The 20,719-nt window shown below is 39.1% G+C and overlaps 2 protein-coding genes across 6 annotated transcripts in view; both read left to right on the forward strand.

The window, feature by feature from the left end:
- Trpc3 (transient receptor potential cation channel, subfamily C, member 3) overlaps positions 1 to 11,265 on the forward strand; it is a 49,575-nt gene extending 38,310 nt beyond the window's left edge. Inside the window, exons 10-11 of one of the 2 annotated variants that reach the window (XM_005386779.2) lie at positions 6,341 to 6,416; positions 10,433 to 11,265. In XM_005386779.2, the coding sequence (XP_005386836.1) occupies positions 6,341 to 6,416; positions 10,433 to 10,575 (219 nt within the window). In that variant the 3' untranslated portion in view covers positions 10,576 to 11,265. The remainder of the gene's footprint in view (positions 1 to 6,340; positions 6,417 to 10,432) is intronic. The other variant, XM_013515247.1, reaches the window with a different exon arrangement.
- A 3,546-nt stretch (positions 11,266 to 14,811) lies between these two features.
- Positions 14,812 to 20,719, forward strand: part of Bbs7 (Bardet-Biedl syndrome 7) — a 42,489-nt gene continuing 36,581 nt past the window's right edge. For all 4 annotated transcript variants that reach the window (XM_005386781.1, XM_005386780.2, XM_013515310.1 and 1 more), the window contains exons 1-3: positions 14,812 to 15,026; positions 17,860 to 17,925; positions 19,142 to 19,204. In XM_005386781.1, coding sequence (XP_005386838.1) covers positions 14,991 to 15,026; positions 17,860 to 17,925; positions 19,142 to 19,204 — 165 coding nt within the window. In that variant the 5' untranslated portion in view covers positions 14,812 to 14,990. The remainder of the gene's footprint in view (positions 15,027 to 17,859; positions 17,926 to 19,141; positions 19,205 to 20,719) is intronic.

Below are 20,719 nucleotides of genomic sequence, written 5' to 3' on the forward strand. Positions count from 1 at the left end.
TAATAGCTAAAATTGTCCCCCAAACGGATTAAAACAGCTTTCTTGGAAAAGTGGTAGCCATTGATTCACAGTTCACACAGGGGCTGTATAATGGAAATCTTTCAGGGAGTCTCAAAATGGGTAGTATGAAAATAATAATAATAAAAACCCCACTGGCTCCCACACTACTTCCCTCCGTGTTACTCTATACTCTTCAGTTTGTTATGTTTGTCCAAATCAGGGTCATAACCTGCAGTCACATATTTTAGATGCTAAAATTCATAATGCAAAACCTAACCGTCAAAGCTAGCTTCTCCGTAGAATTAAATGAGAGCGTGCGTGTAAAAGTTACTGGTAGAGGTCTTAACAAATGTTTGTTAAATTCAAATCAGTAAAAAAATAAGCAAGTGAAAAAAAAGAATTTTTGGCTCTTTTTGGGAAGGAAGGTATTCAACCACCCACTGCATATTCCTTCCTCCAGTTTTACGGCGAGGGTGCAAAATGAACTTGGGTTTGTTTGCAGGAGAAAGTAGCCATGCAGGTCCGGTTTGGGGAACCTCACTCTGGGCTTTCCATGCCCTGGACAGAGAAAATTCACCATCCACACCATAAAGTCACAACATCTTCCTGAAAGAATAACTCACAGACTCATAGCAAGAAATCCAGATAATTCTTGAAGGTCTGTGGAATTCTAAAGATAATTCTGTGGAAGTTAATCCTCGGACTTCTATCGTGTCAGCTGGCAATTTTGCCAAGAGGAAAAAAAAAAAGAATCTGTGACTGGTCAATTTAATTTCGGGTACTTGACTGATGAAAGAATCCATGGGGAATTTAGTTGAAGAGAAAATATAAAGTGGTACTTTTACTTGTGACAGATGAGTTTTATGCCCCTTGCCTACTGTAGCATTATTTTAAAAAGTTTGTATTAGTATATGTTTGCAATGTGTAATAAATACATTCGTCGTGGGGACTGGCTACTTAAACATACTGCATCTTCATCCTCTTTTCTTCCCCTTTCCCTCCCCTCCCGCCTGTCTTTCCCCATCCTCAGATCCCCTGCGCATCTCCAAAAAGTCTATCTCCCTATTTCCTATATCTAGCTTTTATTTGCTCTCTAAATTATTTATACTTTGGATTTCTCATACATGAGAAATCATGTTACATCATTATTAAGATAGTGTAATCAAGATTTGTTTTACAGAAGTGTAGATAAGGAGAGATAATAGTTACATTAATTGAGTAATTTACATGTACTACCTCTTTTATAAGATATATTCTAGCTTTTCCACGTCTTGCAAATAATGGAGTCACAAATCAAACCCTGGCAGTTTGTTGTTATAGCACATTCTTAAATAGTTTCATGAAAACCAGAGCCAGGAAGTAGTTGAATGGTAAAAACAGATTCCCCCCACCCCCGCCCCAGGAACTATTGCAATAAGAGAGAAGAAACCTCAAGGAGAGAGTCTTCGTCAAATACTACACAACACTGCCTTGAGCTCACCAGACAAACTTCCTAGCGGAATGGAAATGGTGAATTCTTGCTGTCTTCCTTGAGGGGCAGATCATTTTGGAATTCACTTGAATTACCTTTCCAACAGGAAGGAAGGGCTGGACCCTTACCAGATACTGTCCTGTGTGAGGAAACTGATGTCCTTGCTACATCAGGTATCTTCTTGCCTGGTAGGGAGGATCAAGCTTTGTGCTGTAGTGAATATATTTGAGGTGACATTTTTCCTGGGATATATAGCAAGCTTAAAACATATCAAATTTTGAAGGGAGAAATTTTAGGCTTGTAAATGTCATTTTCCCTGCAGATTACAAATGAAATGGAGATGACTAGATGTGCATTTTAACTTTCCCTTCACTGAGGGAGTTTAACATGTGTGGTTTTATTCAGGCTGTTTCTAGGGAATACATTTTTAAAGCACTCTGTTCTTATCGTTTTCCCTTTTGGCTGTAAATGTAAGATTACAGAGACTTTTTATAAGCATGGTTTCAGATAATGTTACACAAATATTTTAGAGAGTATTACACTAGGATAGTAGCTCAAAATATCTTAGTTTTCAAACTTTATAATACTAACAACTAACTTTTTGTAAGTAGGAGCTATGCTTTTACAAGCATGTGATTATTTAACCTACACAAGTATGGTTTGTTTGTTTTGTTCTTTGAAAGAGGGTCTTGCTATGTTGTTTAGGCTGGCTTTAAACTCACTATGTAACCCAGGCTGATACTGAATTCACAGTGATCCTCTTGCCTCTTGATTAAAAGCTTAGAGACTGAATATCTTAAATTCTCTCAGCCAGTAAATAAATAAATGTCTATATTCAAATCCAGAGATTTTCTTTTTACTCTAAACACATTGTGCTTTCACTATAATTTTTAAAAAGCTTTATTTTTGGTCAAAATAGGATTTCTAAATAAAACCTTTTTAAATGGATCTAAACAAGGCCATTAAAGCCCTGAGTTATTCTCGCTTTCTTTAGCAACTAAAATGCGTAGGCCTTGGCTGTAAGCAGGCAACTTCCTCCCTGAAAGGGCAGGACGGTGGACAGCTGGAAGCTCCAGGGATGGGGTGTGGAGACGGGGATCTCCTGTGAGGCGTGTTTTGTTCAAGTGTTTCCCTGAGGGCAGCCCTTTCACAGCCCCACTTAGTGAACAGACTGTCTCACTCACAGCCTTTTTTCCTCCAATCTTCCTACTGGAGATTGAACCAAGATCCTCCCCACAGAGTGCCATCCTCAGCACACACACTGCCTGCCTGCCTCCCTCCTTCCCTCCTTCCCTGTCTTCTTTTCTCCCTTCCCCACTTCCATTTTAAGATGGGGTTTCCTTAAATTGCTAAGTTACTCAGGCTGGACACCATCCGCCTTCCTCAGTCTCTCAGAGTGCTGAGATTGCAAGTGTGGGCCACCAAGTCTGGCTCTACTCTTTAATTTCTATTACTTCTTTCCACCCTGCTTATTGAATAAGAGAGTATAGGTTAATCCTCTAGCTGCTCCTTTCTTATCTCACCATTCCCCGTCCCCCCGCCCCCACGATGTACTAAATGTCAGAGCAGGCCACAAGTCTTCCAGAGCAGACATTCCATGAGAATGCCAGGATCCCTTTTTGTTAGGCCACCCTAATCTTCCAGAGCAGCTGTTTTGGTTTCCCCACCGCTTCTTTTCCGGAGGGGGAGGAAGTGCTCTCTCCTTTTTCACCCAGGGAAGGCACAGAATAACCTCTCTCTGGAGGACTCTGGGCCCCTTCCCTTATGGTGGGCAAGGAGGAAATGGTCGCGCGATTCTCAGTAAACCCTTGTGGCCCCAACTACTAGTAACGACCATACTTTTTCACCAGTTTAGGAATTATTGACTCGAGCAACAAAAAAAAAAAAAAGGAATGTATATCTTTATAATTGATATAGCTCAGTGGCATAAGCGCCTGCCTGGCAAGCACAAGGTCCTGAGTTCGATTCCTGATACAAATAAAAAAGAATATTAACTCCAGGAAGACAGAAAAAAATACCATTTGATATCAGATTGTTGGTACCCTTATTATATAAAGCTGTACAGCTGTCTGGATATAGTCAGATTTGTCTTTTATTTTTCTTTAGGCTTTTCCTTTATACTTTCAAAAATATTTTCCTTGTTCTTTAAAAATTTTGCTTTACCTATTTAAATCTTTAATCTATTTTGTTGCTTCTTCTTCTTTTCCCTCTTCCTCTTCTTCCTCTTCCTCCTCTGCCTTTTCTTCTCTCTTCTTCTTCCTCTTCTTTTCTCCTCCTCCTCTCCCCTTTCCTCTCCATTCTTTATCTCCTTCTTCTTCCTCTTCCTCCTCCTCCTTACATAATGTGAAGCAGAAATCTAATTTTTTAACTTTGCAATAAGGATAGTCTGTTGTGTGCACACTACTTGGTAAATAAGTCTTTTCTATGGATTAATTTTTTTACTACCTTTCAAGGTGCTTTTAACTGGTACATATAACATGGTATTCCCTTTCTAGAAGAATCTGCTTTCCCTGGTCTCTCAGCCTAATTAGATCTCTGACACATCCCCCAGTACAGTGAATTATTCTGTATAGACATGAAGTTTCATAGCAGTAGGGACTAAGTTCAGTGTTTATCTGTAGCCTATGGTACGGTTCTTAGCACAGAACTGGTTTTTGATAAATATGTGCTAAATGAATGTATCAATTTAAGATCTACCCAATTTCCCAATGTGAGTTTATGCAGGGTCTAGATTCCACCACAATTCAGTAGGTTTTATATTGTACTGTAACAGGGAAGTGGGCTTTTCCTTCTCAATCGCATGGACTCTTTTGTATCTGTTATTCTCTGAAACTGCCATTTCTGGTTATCCCAGATCCCGCCCCTTTACTTCACCTTAGCATCTAATGGGTCTTTTAGGTTCATAATGGCTACTTCCTTAAAACTGGGGTCTGTTTTCCAGTTTCACTGTGTCTGTATTTTAATTCAGACATCATCTTTTTTCTTTATCTTTTAAGTGTCATATTTGATACATGCACAAGAATATGTGTAACGCATACCAAACTATGAGGCATTATTCTGTGCACACCCATGAAACTTGACAGAGATAGCATTCTCTGTCCCTTGCTTCTACTTCACCCCTCTGCCTCCAACTAAGAGGTAATCACTCTCCTGAAGTCTAGGTTTCTAATCCTCTTGCTCTGGTTTTCTTTTAAAATACAGGTTAATTATATATATTGACATTCCAAAATATATATACATTTCCTTGTTATTGAGCTTTTTAAGAATAGTTTTCTCACTTTGTGAAGTCAGCTGCACCTGGAATTTTTCATCCGGCTTTATACTTCTAAGATTCATCCACAGTTGTGTGTGGCTGTGGTTTATTAATTTCATTAATGAATACAATGACACTATATTGTATAACATATAATAATTTGTCTGTTCTTCCATTGATATTTGTTTAGATTGTTTCTGGGGTTTGGTACAAGTTACTATAAACTTGTAGGGTTTATAGGGTTTGGACAGAGTTACTGTAAACATTATTATATCCCTTGACTCACATGTGCATTTTCTCCAGATATTGTACCAGGGAGTAGACTTTCTACATGAAAGCGTGCACCAATGCTCAAAGATAATACGAAATTATTTTCTAAATAGATGGTTTATTTATGCTCATGCCAGCTAAGTATAAAGCCCCACTGGTCCATATCTTTTCCACTTCTGCTATTATCAGATTTGTTGTTCCTCTTATTAGATATAAAATTATATCTCTTTTTAGATGTAAGTTTTGTTTTCCCAAGAAGAGAGTTTGAGATTGTTTCATAACTATGTTGACCATTCATGCTTCATTTCTGTCAAACACCTGTTTGCCTGTTGACCATTTTTAAGAGTTTGGTTAAATTTTTCTTATTTGGAGCTCTTTATATTTGTGTCCAAATTATTCATCAAAATATCACCAATATTTTCTTCTACTTGATGACTTGCGTTTCCACTTTACGTGTCTTTATCATCAGAAGTTTTAAATTATAATAAAGTTGAATATATCAATATTTTCTATTGTAATTAGAATTTTTTATCTTGTTTTTTAAAAATCCAATTGTACTCTGAAATAAATATATTTTCCTTTAAAGGATTCAAAAACCTTGTCTTTCATATTTAAAATGAACTGGAATTAATTTTTGTATTTATGTTAGGAGGTAGGGCTCCAGTTTAGTTTTTTCTCTATTAATAAATAATTATCCCCTAAGAGCACTTATTTAGATTGCAAAAATAGTCACAATACATATTGCCATTGGGTAAAGTATGCAACAGATGGGTGACATTCAGAAAATATAATATGTACTATTTTAAACTGTGCATGCACACAATTTAAAGAAAAAATAACTTGACATATACCAAAATAGCAGCAGTGATTATCTTTAGATTGTGGGGTTATCAGTTATTTTCTTTATTTCTTTTGTTGTTTGCTGTATTTTCAAAATTCTTTTATTGAGCCTATATTCATATATGTAAAATATAAATATACTATATATTTATAGATTTATTTAATGGTGAGAAATTAGACAATACTTGTAAGTGATAATGTAGCATCAGTGCACCTTAATAAGAAACCATTAGCTGAAAGAGAAAATGAACTGAAATCTTCCAACTTACCTTTTTTAAAAAAAGGTTTTTTCATTGCTGACACGAAGAGTGTGGATTATGTGGTAAATTCCAGTAAAAGGTAAAGAGAGATCGAATTCAGAAACCTCATTAATTCTTCCATGAATAGTTGTATAAAATTCTTCTCCTCTAAATCGTTTGCTCACAGGCATGTTCTCTTTGGAGAATATAATCTAGAGCACTTGTGGGTATCATTTGGTGATATATAAATTTCTTTTTGCCCAACAGCAGATAATGAAAAGACTTATAAAGCGGTACGTTTTGAAAGCACAAGTAGACAAGGAGAATGATGAAGTTAATGAAGGTAAGCATCCCTGACTGAGAAGCATCCTTTTCAGAGCCAACTTAATGAGCACGGGAAGCATCACATGGAAACATGCTTTAAAAATTCAATCTCAGGTTACAATTCAGGTGCCTCCAAGATTGACATAAGACTCTTAAATTGCTTTTCTAAAACTACAGTTTTTAAGTGAACTGTTATTAAAAATGTTAATAAGATGCAATTTTTCTCTATTCAGAGCACCCTAACTAATCCTTAAAATGTGAAGACTAAGTTTTTTAGTGCTTCTTAGATAAGGTAGTTAGTAATATCCATTCTGATTTTTGTGAGTTCACATTAGTTTTAACATTTTTTCAGTATTGTGGGTAAAGGAACACTCAAGTCACACAGAATCCCACATGGCTTCAGAAAAAACTCTATTTTGTTGTCTAGAACCAGAACTCAAGTCTTTCTTGTATGATGTTTCCCTTTTGAATTTCACTTTTGTCCTTGGTTTCTACATAAGTGTGCCTATTTTTCAATGTATGTATATTCTAGGCAGGAGATCTGTCTGAACTATAAAAAATTTTTCATTAAAAACTGCAGAACAGAACCAAAGCATAAGCCTTATGTTGGAAAGAAAGAAACCTGGAAGAAATATTGCCCTAAAAATGGAGATTTTACCTTTTAACAGCAATGAGATGCCTCTAGATTGAGCTGCTCTAATAAGAAGGACACAACCTTAGTAATTTATTGATGAGTCTTAAAGTTATTACCTGATGAATACAGGAATCTCTTATAAATCTGAGTCACTCCAATGGTATTTGCATGTAGAAAAGAAATCTATAATATATGATGGAGAACCAGCAAAAATCCAATTGTTATAGGCTAGAAATAGTCTCAGGAAGATGGAATTAGACAGGAATATAGCTTAGAACATAGAACTCTCATTAGTTGTACAAAAACATCCCCTGGAACATAGAACTAAACTGAATTAAAATGAATGAGCTGGGCATGGTGGCACACGTCTGTAGTCCCAGCACTCAAGAGGCTGAGGCAGGAGGATCACTGCAAGTTTGAGACCAGCCTGGGCTACAAAGTGAGCTCAAGGCCAACCTGAACTGCATAGTGAGACCTTGTCTCAAAAAGACAAAAAAAAAAAAAAAAAAAAAAAGAGGGGGAGGAAGACCCCAGCCATAACACCCAAAATGAGAAGCATTTTTCTATCCCTCTCATGAAAGGAAAATTAATGAGAATTGAGTTTTGAACAAAGTTCTTATCTTGATCATATAACCTATACAGCATAATAGATAAGATAGTTCCTCATTTAATAAATGAGAAAACTAAAATCAGAAATGGTTGAATCCAAAAAGGTTTTGAATTTGTGTTTTCTGTATTGACAGACTATAACACTAGTGTATCTTCTCCACATGACTCAGGAACAAGGAAGCACAGGGTAGGAGGGAAATGAAAGGTGTCTACTGATACTGAATGGTGTAAGAAAATGAACTCAGGCTGGTTGCAGAGCACTTGCTTAGCATTTGGAAGGCCCTGGGTTCAATCCCCGTACCAGAAAAGAGTGGGGAAATTGGACTTACAGTTTCAAATGAGATCATTTTATTATATTTTCCTATATGTCCATCTTTTTTTTTTTTTTTTGGTTTTTCTCCGGTACCGGGAACCGAACTCACGACCTTGCGCTTGCCAGGCAGGCGCTTTTGCCGCTGAGCTAAATCCCCAGCCCCTATTTTCCTATATGTCAAAGAAAGTTTTTTTTTTGTCACAAAAGGAATCCATAAATGTTCTATGTGTATTCTTGAGGATTAGTTAGAATTTCTTTTGCGTTTGTAGCTCTATTCCATTTTATTATTTTTTATTTTATGGAAAAAATAAAACAAAATTTCATAAAATAATAGAACAATAACAATAGTTAATACATTGTGTGTTGTTACCTTCAAAGAGGTTACTCAGAGTACAAGATATGTTTATAAAAAATTCTCAAGATTCATGCCAGGTATGGTGGCATATGTTTGTAATCCCAACACACGGGAGGCTCAGGCAGGAGGATCACCATGAGTTTGAGGCCAGCCTGGGCTACGTAGAGAGTTCAAGGCCAGCCTGAACTACACAGCAAGACCCTGTTTCAAACAAAACAAAACAAAACAAAACAACAACAGGAAGATTCTCATAGCTTATCTAATTTTTATATAATAAAAACCATGTAAATTATATTTTAAAACACTTTAAAGATACCAGGGTGAAAGGTCACACTCTATCCTGTTAATGCATATAATTCTATGTGTCAATTAAAAATAAAAATATATAATTTAAAAAGTATACCAGGAAATATCCTCACAGATATGTTTTACATGCCATCCAGTTTATTAAAAGCTAAGTGAAACTGGCATATGTTGGTTCACACCCAAGTTCCAGCTCAGCCTGGGCACCTTTGCCACTTATTGAGACTTTGTTTCAAAATAAAATATAAGAACAAGTGGGGGGGCGGAGTATCAGATTAATAATATCCCTTAGTTATTGCAGGCTGATAGGTCCACAATCTCCAGAACAAATATGCAGAGAAGGCTAAATAAAAAGAGGCAAATGGAATGATTTCAGGGCTCCAGGAGGACCAAAGCCCTCTCATAGAATTTGAGATTCTCTCAGAGATAAGACCAAGACCTTCTGTGGGTGGCCCATATTTATTTAGTTATCAGAAGAAGGGAGGGGAATACTCAAGAGGGCCAGAACCACTCAAGGATTCTCCAAGTAAGGTATTAAATTAACCCCCCCAGGAATGAGATATAGTCTTTAGTTGAGATCAGATCCAAGTGTCCTTGGCTGTGATCTTGTCGTATCCTTTGAGGCTTTCCAGCTTCATCTGCCATTACAGGCCTTAGGAGGGATCAGTGACTCACAGAGGGTCACTTACTATGAGTCCACCGCCCACATCCAGACGAGGAGGCTAGGCCTTGGACAGTCTCACAAGGAAACATGGAAAGTCAGTTGGTTAATTGAAGTCCTGCTCAGGGCTGCTTAGTGGTCTCCATCAGCTGAGGATGTGGTTCAGTGAAGGCCATGGGTTCAATCCCCGTACAGAAGGAAAAAAAAAAGCTAAGGTAGAGTACCAATGATTTTTATAGTTACTTCTTAGATTCAAGGTAAAATCTTCTCCCCAAAATCTACTTCTTAGAATGAATGGCTTTATCTACATTATAATTATTTGTAAAACAATCCAGTTCTTATTTGCAACCTCCATGTGCTCAAAATCTATCAAAAAGCTGAATCATGGGAGCAGCGTGTTTTCATATTAAAACTCTTGTTCTTTTAGAGAAAGTAAAATCTACGCATTGCTGGTGGCGTCACAGCTGAGCTCCGTTTCACTGTTGCCTGTTACCTTATTGTGCACTGGTGCTCTGTGCCAGACGAACTAATCTTTGTGTTTGCTGCTTCCACGTTCATTACCACTGTCTCCCCTAATAGACATCTGTACTTATTTTCATTTCCCTTCCTTCAGTTTGGTTTAAAATTTACTTCTTTTGAGTATTTGACTGCTCAATTCATTTGTGAAGTGCAGTTTTGCTAGCATTCCCTTTGATGGCAGCAATGGGACATATCTGATGTCGGTGTCAAGCCTGTGTCTGAGGGGAGCAGAGGGCCTCCCCATGGATAGACAGTGTTATATATCTGCTAGCAGAGTCTCTCAGTGGAGGGAGCTGAGGGATAGCTCAGTGGTAGCGTCCTTGCCTAGTATATTAGAGGCTCTGGGTTTGATTCCCAGCCAATGTGATAAGGTGAGTTTTACTCTTAAAATCAGTGGATTGTTTTTATAGCCTTTTAGAAAGGCCAGTACACAACACATGCACACACACATACATGTGTGTGCCCATTTATTTTTAAAGACATATATTCTTAAACATTTTAAAAGAAAAAAAGCTGAAATAGCTATCTTGGAGATTTTATGGAGTAAATGTACTCATACAGTATGAATTTCACTTTGTTCTTTTCTAAACCCAAGAGCAAATTACCAATTATATATATGTTTTGTAATACAAATACTATAGGTGAATTAAAAGAAATCAAGCAAGATATCTCCAGCCTTCGTTATGAGCTTTTGGAAGACAAGAGCCAAGCAACCGAGGAATTAGCCATTCTAATTCATAAACTGAGCGAGAAACTGAACCCCAGCCTGCTGAGATGTGAATGACAGAGACACCTGGAATTCTGACTTTGAATATAGCACAAATGTGGGCAATAATATTTCTAAGTATGAAATACTTGAAAAACTATGGTGTACATTTTTAGTATTAACTACCTTTATCATGTGACTCTTTACTAGTTAGGTCTCAATGATTTTACTGTTTTATCACATGAAAATGCGTTTTAATTGTCTGCCTTGACATTATAAACAATGATGTTACCTTTGTATTTAAAGGCCCAATATTACTACATTATTGATGTTTTTTTGTCCCTTTTCAGATATACTCTATGTCTTTGCACTATTTGTTTGGCTCCAAGAGACTGTCAAGTCCTTGGGGACAGGGACCATGTCATATTCACCTTTGTGTCTCCCAGCATCTAGTACAGTGCCTGGTACATAGTAGGTGCTCAACAAATGTTTAAGCCAACTAAATTGACTGCCAATAAAATACAAATAAAAATAAAAGATCACCAATATGTAGCATAACTTCCCTTGTCCAAATGCAGAAGAGATTTTTTTAATAGGGACTGAAGAAATTTTACAACCAACTATGACTTGGTAAGAATTTCTTAGAGCTTTAGGCATCACTTACAATGGTAGAACCACTGAGCCCTGAGTGAAGAATTTAACAATGGAATGGCTTAATAGAAAATACAATTACATGTTTAAGTTTCTAAAATTGTTCAAAACAACACATTAAAAGCTTTTTCTAAAGTATATTCTTGTTTGCTTTCTTACAGCTTTTCATTTGTTTTCAGTGCAGTAAATTTAATCAGTGGGGTGCCAAGTTCTTTTTAAAGTTGGGGGCTGTGCAGCACAGCTGTTTTGTTATAACCTTTTAATTTCTGTCCCTAACTTCCTGACTTGTCCCTTTGCTCCACTCGGAGTTTGGAATGAGTCCTGACTGTCTGGAAGGAGAGGGCCAAGCCTCCTTGGCGGGGGGCTTCATGTCCTGTGGACACAGCTCTTGCTGTCACTGCTCCTCATGGGCAATACCTTTTTTCTTATGAAAGGATTCCAGTCTTTGTACACAAACTAGATGTGATGTGTCTGTATTGGACATACCACATATCTGCACGGAGTACTGCTAATGTCTATGCTGCCCTTCTCCCATGGGGTTATGTTGGTCATCCTCAGTCTCTTCAGTCTGTTTCTGTAAATTGTGACCATAGCTCACGGAGTTGCATCAGCTTTCCTTTCCTTTCCTTTCCTTTCCTTTCCTTTCCTTTTTCCTTTCCTTTCCTTTCCTTTCTTTGTTTCTTTCTCTTTCTCTCTTTCCTTTCCTTCTTTCTTTTCTGTCTCCTTTCCTTCCCCTCTTTCTCTTTTCCATTCTCTCTCTCTCTCTCTCTTATACAGGGGATCAAACCCAGGGCATTCTACCACTGAATTACATTCCCAGCCCTTTTAAAGCAAGGTCTTGGTAAGTTACCAGGTTGGGCTCAAACTTGGGATCCCCTAGTCTCAGCCTCACCAGTAGCTGGGATTACAGTTTGCACCACCAGACCACTGTAACGATAACTTCTTAATGTTTACCTTTGGGAAGTTAAATTAAGAAGAGGACTTTATTCGTTTTTCTACCATTATGAAATACTTCAAAACTTTTGTTCTGTGTTAATAGCATTTGTCTTAAACACTTTTCACATTTTATATTTTTATGTCATGCCTTAGAATTGAATAAAATCACTAACTTTTCCACTGTTATATGTTGCTATATTCTACATTAAAATAGTAAAGAAATGGAGTTTCTATAATAGGTTGTTTTAAAACCCTACTTGTCTTGGATTCTAAGTGGGGAAGTTTTTACTCACGACTGAGAAATAGAATATGTATTTAGTAATTTTCCTAGTTGAAGTTGGGAGAAAGCTGAATGAAAAAGCTGATTCATCAGGGCACATTTAGCCTGGGATCTTCAGACTCTAAAGATCAGAGAGGCATTCAGGTAAAAATCAGGCCATTGACATCATGTGTGTACATACATCTGGGTTCTCTCTCTCTCTCTCTGTCTCTCTCTCTGCCTCTCTCTCTCTTTCCTCGTAGAACATTAATATTTCTTTTCTGCTTCTTCACAGCTTTGAGGTGCTAGTTAAGAGATGGTGAGAAGGTATAGCGGGTACTACCGAAGGCATCGATGCCCTGCTCTGACTCTGTACTGGGCCCACACCCATCTCCCACATCCTTAGCAGTTCCCCTAATCACTTTTCCAGTGCATAGCCCTTGGCCTTGCCCTGGACGGCAGGCCTCCTGCTCCCCAGCGCTCTTGACAGCCTGGGGTACAAAAGCTTGGCCCATTGAAACAAAGTGGGGTCCACCTCTGGGTGCCATTCTTGCTCTAAAGAGCTCCTGACGGGATGGAGCTGCAGCCAGACCAAGCTGACAGGAAATCTGTGTTTAGCTTTTCCTCAGCCTTGTCTGGTTTCCTTCCTTTCTTTTCTCCTGAGAAATTCACTCACTGAGTTACTGCAACCAAATCTTGTCGAGTTTGTTTCTAGGGCTCCACCATAAGACATAAGGTATTAATATAGCAGAGGGGTAAGGATTACTTCAGGGGACTGTTGTCAGAATTAATAGTTCTTCTGGGTTGGCAAATCCTTGCCCTCCTGCATTGTAACAGGAATATTTGAAAGCAAAGCTGAAAGGAGGAGGTTCAACAACTCAGAGAAGAGAACATTTTAAAGGGATTCGAAACAATTTGTCTAGAAAATGACATTTAGGTGCCTACAACTAATTACCAGACTGTCTAACCCCCATAACTTTTTTATGACGTCACTTTTCTACTTTGATATTCTTAGTTATTTTCTTATTTATATGGGCAGATAGGCTTGGTATGGTGGTGCATGCTTGTAACCCCAGCACTTGGGAGGCTGAGGCAGGAGGGTTGCTGTGAGTTTGAGGCCAGCCTGGACTACAAAGTGAGTTTAAGGTCAGCCTGAACTGCATAGTGAAACTCTATTTCAAAAAAAAAAAAAAATATATATATATATATATATATATATACACACACACATATATGTACATGCATGTATGGGCAAGATAAAATTTTGAAAGAAAATAATGTATTACTTCTTAGACATACCATTCAAAAAGTCTGATATTTTCTAAGTCCTGCTGTCTAAAATTCAATGAGCACCCTTGACTTTATGGAATTCTACTGAGAGATCTGACTTCATAGATTTAAAATTTAGGAACTATGAAAATGACATCCAATGTCCTCAAAGTTCCAAGGTGACATAAATATTTGTAATTATTACAAAGAAATTTGGTTCAATGTACAATAACTAACTCCGTCATGTTTAATATATTTTTATTTCCAACGTATGAAATGAAAGCTGCTTTTTTAAGTGCAAAGGTAAACTGTTATCGACAATGTCTAAAAATAATGAAAGTCTTATTAATTGTGGAACAAACTTTCCTTGTTTTCATAGCTAGTTTAATCGAACAAGGTTATGCTATATCAGGTATTCCCGGTCGCTGGGGACTGTAGAAATGTTTTAAGGGGCTGATGTCATCATTAAGTTGACCACAGTCCCATTTTTCTTTTTTTTTTAATCTTATCTTCATTTCAGCTCTTACTTGGGATTTAATTCGTTTTTCTAGTTTCCTAAGGTAGAAACTTACGTTAGGTTTAGATATTTCTTCCTTTCCTATTCTTTTAATTCACACATAATAATTGTACATATTTATGGGGTCTGACTTGATATTTCAATATATAATATACTGTTTACTGATCAAATCAGAGTAATTAGCATTTCAATTTTATTTCTCTGTAAGCCTTTGAGCTCCTCTCTTTTAGGAAAAAAGTGCTTTGGGTCCTCAGTCTTTTTTTTCTTTCCTTTGTTCGTGTTTTTTGTTTTCTGTTCTGGGGATCGAATGTAGAACGCAGAAGCGTTCCACCACTGCGCTGAAACGAATTATTTTATTTATTTATTTTTAAGACAAGGTCCCATTAAATTGCCTACGCAGGCCAGCCTCGATTTTTGAAAGGGTTAAATGGAAGAGTCTAATTCTTTAGAGGACCCTTTCCGTGATCAGAGAGAAACAGGTCAGAATCCGTCCAGGCTTCTCCTTAGCGATCGCCTCACCAAAAGAGAAAGACCAGATGAAGAACTCCGGCTCCCGCGAGGGCGGAGCCAAGCCCGCGTCTCCGGTCTCTCTGGAAACCTCTTTTCCGGGTCTCCAGGGCCTCCTCTGATTGGAGCGAATCGGGGGGAGGCGGGGTTTAGTAGCGGGGCCGAGGCCCCGCCTTGGGCGTGCTGACGTCACGCCGGACGCCGCTGCTTTGACGCCCAGCTGGTGTATCTCGGGGTGGCGCGGGCCCCCTTGAGGGGACGCGGTGGGTCTGGCTGTCCCGGCTGACGCTAGGGCTCAGCATCCTCCGTCCCGCTGGTTTGGCCCGCCTTGGCCGGCCTCTGCGTGCCGAGGTCATGGATCTGGCTTTAAACCGCGCGGATTATCTACAGGTAAACGGGGAGAGGGGGCGGGCGGGCGCGGCCGCGAGCGTCGGTTCCCGCGGCGCCGGTCGGGTGTGCGCGGGCGGGGGGCGGCGGCTCCGGCGGCTGTGACAGCGGGGCGGGGACGGGGGCGGAAAGAAGCGGCCACACCGCGGGGCTGGCGCCGCGGGTCCCCAGGATGCTCGAAGGTCCCGTCGGGGTCCCCCCCAGGCTCTCCTCCTTCTCCTGCTCGGCAGCCACGGGACCTGCGGGCCCTAACCCCAAATCTCCTCTCCACCCGCTCCCCGCCCGCCCGTAGCACCGGACTCGAGGGCCCCAGCCGGATCCCAGGAGAAACAGCCGCAGCTGTTTACCGGGCGGCTTAAGACCTTCGCGTACAAGGGCTGATCGGAAAATACGGTGAACGTGTATATTTTAAAAGTTACTACAGTAAAAGGCACCTTGCCAGGAACCCCCCCCTCTAAGGACTTCCCTTCGCTTCGAACGCCCCCATCGTTCGCACTTTCTGGAGCAGTTCTCCAAGTCCTCTTAGCTGACTGTCGTTAGTTGCACAGTCGTGGCTGCCCCAGTGTTCTGAATCTGTTCAGATCTCACCTTCCGTGGTTAGGACTTTGGGAGGAGCCAGAAGTCGCACGGGGCCAGGTCTGCTGAATTAGGTGGACGAGGGCACGCCGTAATATTTCTAAGAGCCCGCCTTGCGGTTGGATGGCTGTCTGCAGCAGCGGTCGCTATGTTCGTAATCACGCCTCGTAAAACTCAGGAAAGAGGACTTCAGACAGTGGCGGGAAGGATGGAATAAGTGTGCTCGCAGTGAGGGGAGTGTTTTGAGGGGGACTGATGGAAATGTGTCTTTTACTGTAATAATTTAAAAAACTTAAACACCGTGGTTCTTTTATCATGCCTCGTATAATCCACACTTACTCCTCATAAGCATTTTAAAAATAAGTAGTGTTAGAAATGGGGACTCAGGGACTCAAGATAATTTGCTCAACAGCTAAGAATGGAGTTGCTATTTGAATCGAGGTCTTGGACAGCCGCGCTGATGTCCTTTCTGTTACACCACACTGCCTTTCAGGGATTCCTTTCAGCCCGAGAATTCTCTCTCCTCGTTCCCCGTTTCCTCCCCTTTCAGCCGTCCTATTTTAGCTAACAGTACAAATGTTTGCATATCAGTTTCTCTAGGAATTATGACAGACACTTCCCTCTTTAATACTATCCACATCCAACTGGTTATATCTTGCTTTTGTTGTTGCAGAAAGCAGACCAAACACGGGAAGAAACGGCGCCGAGGGTTAAGGAGGCAGTTTATTACACTGGGGGGCTTCTGACTAGGATCTCTGCAAAAGAGTCAGAGCCCCGACCATCGGGGCTTCAGGGCTTTTAAAGGGAAAGTACTCAGCACATATGATTGTTGGGTTGGGAGTCATCACGGGTTAAACAGGAAGAAACGTTCTGTAGCATGTTAAGTTACATTACAAGGCCATTAGCTATACAAAGTTAAATTACAAGGCCATTAGTTATACAAAGGCAGTACAGTAAAGGCAAGGGTTATACAAAGGAACATTTGCAGTTGATGTGTAAGGCCACCTGTTAGCCAAGTTTATGCAAAGAAAAGAATATTCTGCTATCAGGTTCACTTGGTCTTGACAGGCAGGCTTTTATTTAAAATTTTTAATTTTTCCCTCATATTACCACCTAAATATCCTTTTGCATCTGTCCCATTGTTCTCCATCTCCGTTACCCTCAGCTTCACTTGTCTTATTCGCCTGCTTAGATAATTGAAATAGTCCAACTGGGTTCCTAGGCTTCAGCTTTATCTTCCTCCGAGCCATCCTCACATCACATGCTAGGCTGTTTTTTTTTTTGGTTTTTCTCCGGTACCGGAACCGAACTCATGACCTTGCGCTTGCCAGGCAGGCGCTTTTGCCACTGAGCTAAATCCCCAGCCCTAGGCTGATGTTTTTAAAATGCAAGCCTAACAGATGACTTCAAACTTTACCACTCCTTCCTGAGGTGCAAACTAAAGTCATGTCTTTACTGTATGTAAGTTCTTCCGTGATCTGCTGTCTCCCACTTGTCTCCGGTTTGTCCCCTCCTCTCTAACTGCACCTGCCCAGCCACAGTTCCCTGCTGAGCAAGCCACGCTGTTTTCATTGCTTTGTGCTCCTTATCATCAGTTAGATTGGATGTTATTTCTATCAGCATGTTTGGCATTTTAGCAAAAAATAAATAAATAAATGGCCACGTTTCATTTTAAATAGCTAGTCTATTTCCAGAGTTTTAATAATTTTACAAAAAATCTTCAACAACTATGTAAGATTTTAAAAAGCTTCTAAAAAATATTTGCACGAAGCCAGTTACCAGTAATGTTACATAATTCTTTTTGGCTTGACAAACTTATAGGATACATTTGACTATTTTTGGTTGTTTCTTAAATTCTGACTTTTGTGCCCTTCCTCTCCCTAACTGATTGATGGACTGTCTTTCTTTCTCTCTCGCTTTCCACACTCCTTGAGGATCTAACCTAGGGGCACTGTACCATTGAGTCTTTGTAATATTTTTGAGACAGGGTCTTTTTAAATTATGCAAGCTGCCCTTGAACTTGAAGTCTTCCTGCCTCAGCCTCCTGAGTACGCAGGGTTACAAACATGCTCCACTGCACCTGGCTTGTGACAGATTTCACTAGAAAATAACTTCATTGCTGATAATATCTCACTCATCGTAGTAAAAAAAAACAGCCTGTGATCTGATCTGCTGGTTTGATCTTTTAAACCTCTAATGTAATAACTTCAAATTATGTTGTATCAGAAAACATTTGCTAGAAATCTGGTATTTTCCTTAGGTGGGAGTGACGTCTCAGAAGACTATGAAGCTCCTTCCTGCCTCAAAATCTAGAGCTACACAAAAGGTATGGCGTTGATAGTGAGTTTTCCTTTTTTCCCTTTCTGATAGGCTCCCTCTTTCTTGGCATGTTTGTCTTTTAAAAATACTAAGGTTAAAATGGAAGTGAATTTCTTTCTATTTGCATAGAAGATGGAATACCAAGGGACATTTACAGGTAGCAATTTTCTGGAACATTAAAATTATTATGCACAATTAGTAAATCATGTAAGCAAACTTATTAAAAATCATACTTTTTTGATAATGTGTATAGCAGCATATGTACATAAAAAAATATAAAGCATATAGCATATAGAAGGAAAAGTTTCTTTAAACTTTCTCATATTTTAAGTCATTTTGATGCTGATTTTTGTATTTATTGATTTTTAGCAGAACTGTTGATCCTATGATTTCTATGAAATTATGATTTCTTAGTAGACTAGTATGATATTTTACTAGCTGCAAAAGAAATATTTTATGCTGATATATTAACATTTTATCAAGATAAATTAATAGGTTTCTGATTATAATTTATTATATTTAGTTTACTAGATCACTGCTTGTTAGGCTTTTTGGTGTTAGAACCCTTTTACACATTTTAGTTATTCAGTTATTTAAGTTATTGAGGATCCCAAGGAACTTTATTTATGTATGTGATATTGATACTTACTATATTGAAATTAAAATTAAGAAATGTTTAAAATATTTTATTTAAAAGTGAACCCATTACATGTTTACATAAATATTTTTTTTTTGAGATAGGGTCTTACTATGTAGTGCAGGCTGATCTTTACCTAACTTATGCAGCCCAGGGTGGCCTCAAACTCATGGCGATCCTCCTGCCTCAACCTCCTGAGTGCTGGGATTACAGGCATGTGCCACCACACCTGGCTCTAAACAACACATTTTTAACAAGAACAAAAAGGATTTAGAATAGTGATATATTTTTACAAATTATTTTATGACTGGCATAAGTGAAGGCAAATGGGTTCTCATATCTGTTTTCTGCATTCAACCTGTTGTGAGATATTGTTTTGGTTGAAATATAGGAAGATAATCCAGCTTACACAGACGTAATTGAAAATAAGGAAAGGTATTTAAATAGTGTTTTCAGATGATTATGACTCTTCCTCTTTAATGCTCTGCTTTAACTCGATATTGTTTCTTATACATTAGTGCAAAGCGGAATATGAAGCCATATTGAACTTTTGTTAGTAATTGTAGAATCTCATCTCTTGTCACAGGTGGTTATTGGAGATCATGATGGGGTAGTTACATGCTTTGGCATGAAGAAAGGAGAAGCAGTGGTAAGTATAGCTTTTGGGGAAACGGTTTCCCCAAAAGCAGGTGTTGAACTTATTCACCGTTGAAACTCATGGACAGTGGAAAGTAGGTTGTGGAAGTACAGTTGACAGTTTCTGTGTATAAGTTTCACAACTAAGGATCAAAAATATTTGGGAAAACAGATCGTATCCACAGTGAACATGTGTATACCTCTTTCTTGTCGTCATTCCCTAAAAACGAGTATAAAAGCTGCTTACAAAGCATTGACATTGTATTAAGTATTACAAGTAATTAGAGATGATTTAAAGTACATGGGAGCATGTGTGTGGGTAATATTAAAATACCATGCCTTTTTATATGTAGGACTCAAGCAATTCTGGATTTTGGTTTTGGGGGTGGGTCCTGGCACCAATCCCCTGCACATAGCAAGGAATGACTGTATTTGGATGAACTGTGAGGCTGCAGTCCAGCCCAAAATCTGCTAGTTTTAAAATGCCTTTGGCAGCTCATGGTGATATATTAGTTTTCTGTGCTGTTTTTATTTTTATTTATTCGTTTATTTTTGGTTGTTTTGAGACAGGATCTCGCTATGCAGTTCAGGCTGACCTTGAGCTCAGTTGGTAGCCCAGGCTGGTTTTGAACTCACAATGATCCTCCTGCCTCAGCCTCCCATGTGCTGGGATTACAGGCATGCGCCACCATGCCTGGCTTCTTTGCTGTTTTTAAAAAGTACTCGGAATGAGGGACTTCAAACTGCAGGTGTTTATTATCTCATGTTTCTGTGAGTCAGGAGTCTGGGCCCAACGTTTCACATGGCTGTGGTTTCGGCCAGGCTACTTTCTTCCTAGAGCTTGGAGTCCTTGCTTTCTTGCTGCCTGTAAGGTAGGGACTGTGTTCACTCTGCAACTTGAGGTTCTGCAATTCATGGCCATGTGGTACCCTCGCGGTCCCTCTCACAACATGGGAAGCTAGCTTTTTAAAGCTAGCAGGACAGTCTGTGGGGCATTAAAACAGCCTTTGATAACATTGTGTACTCATAGCAGTGACTCTTCCATCACCCTTGCCATGTGATTTAACCTAATCAGGAATGATTATCATGGCATCATCATAATCAAAGGTTTATAGGTAGTGGGTCAGAGAGGCAAACTGGGATATTCATTGTATATCATATAGAATTACAAAAAAGATAAAGAGTTAAAACTACCAGAAACATAATGTCTCTGTTATTCACATATCCTCCAACAGACTTTATTCTTAGTATATGAAGACATTGGAGTGGTGGGGGGAAACTGATGTAAATAATAAAATGGAAAATAACCATGAAAAAATTAGTGATTTTAATTAAATAGAGGTATGATTAAGGTATTAATCATACATAGTCACATTTTCAGTAAATTCTGTAGTCCTTTACGAGTAGTTTGTGGTGGTGGTTATTTTACTCTTTGAGACAGGGTCTCACTATGTAGTTCAGGTTGGCTTTGAACTCATGGGGATCCTCCTGTCTCAGCTTCCCGAGTGCTGGGATCACAGGTGTGTGC

This window comes from Chinchilla lanigera, unplaced genomic scaffold (assembly GCF_000276665.1).
Source record: "Chinchilla lanigera isolate Chin_1 unplaced genomic scaffold, ChiLan1.0 scaffold00027, whole genome shotgun sequence".
Classification (NCBI taxonomy): Eukaryota; Metazoa; Chordata; class Mammalia; order Rodentia; family Chinchillidae; genus Chinchilla; species Chinchilla lanigera.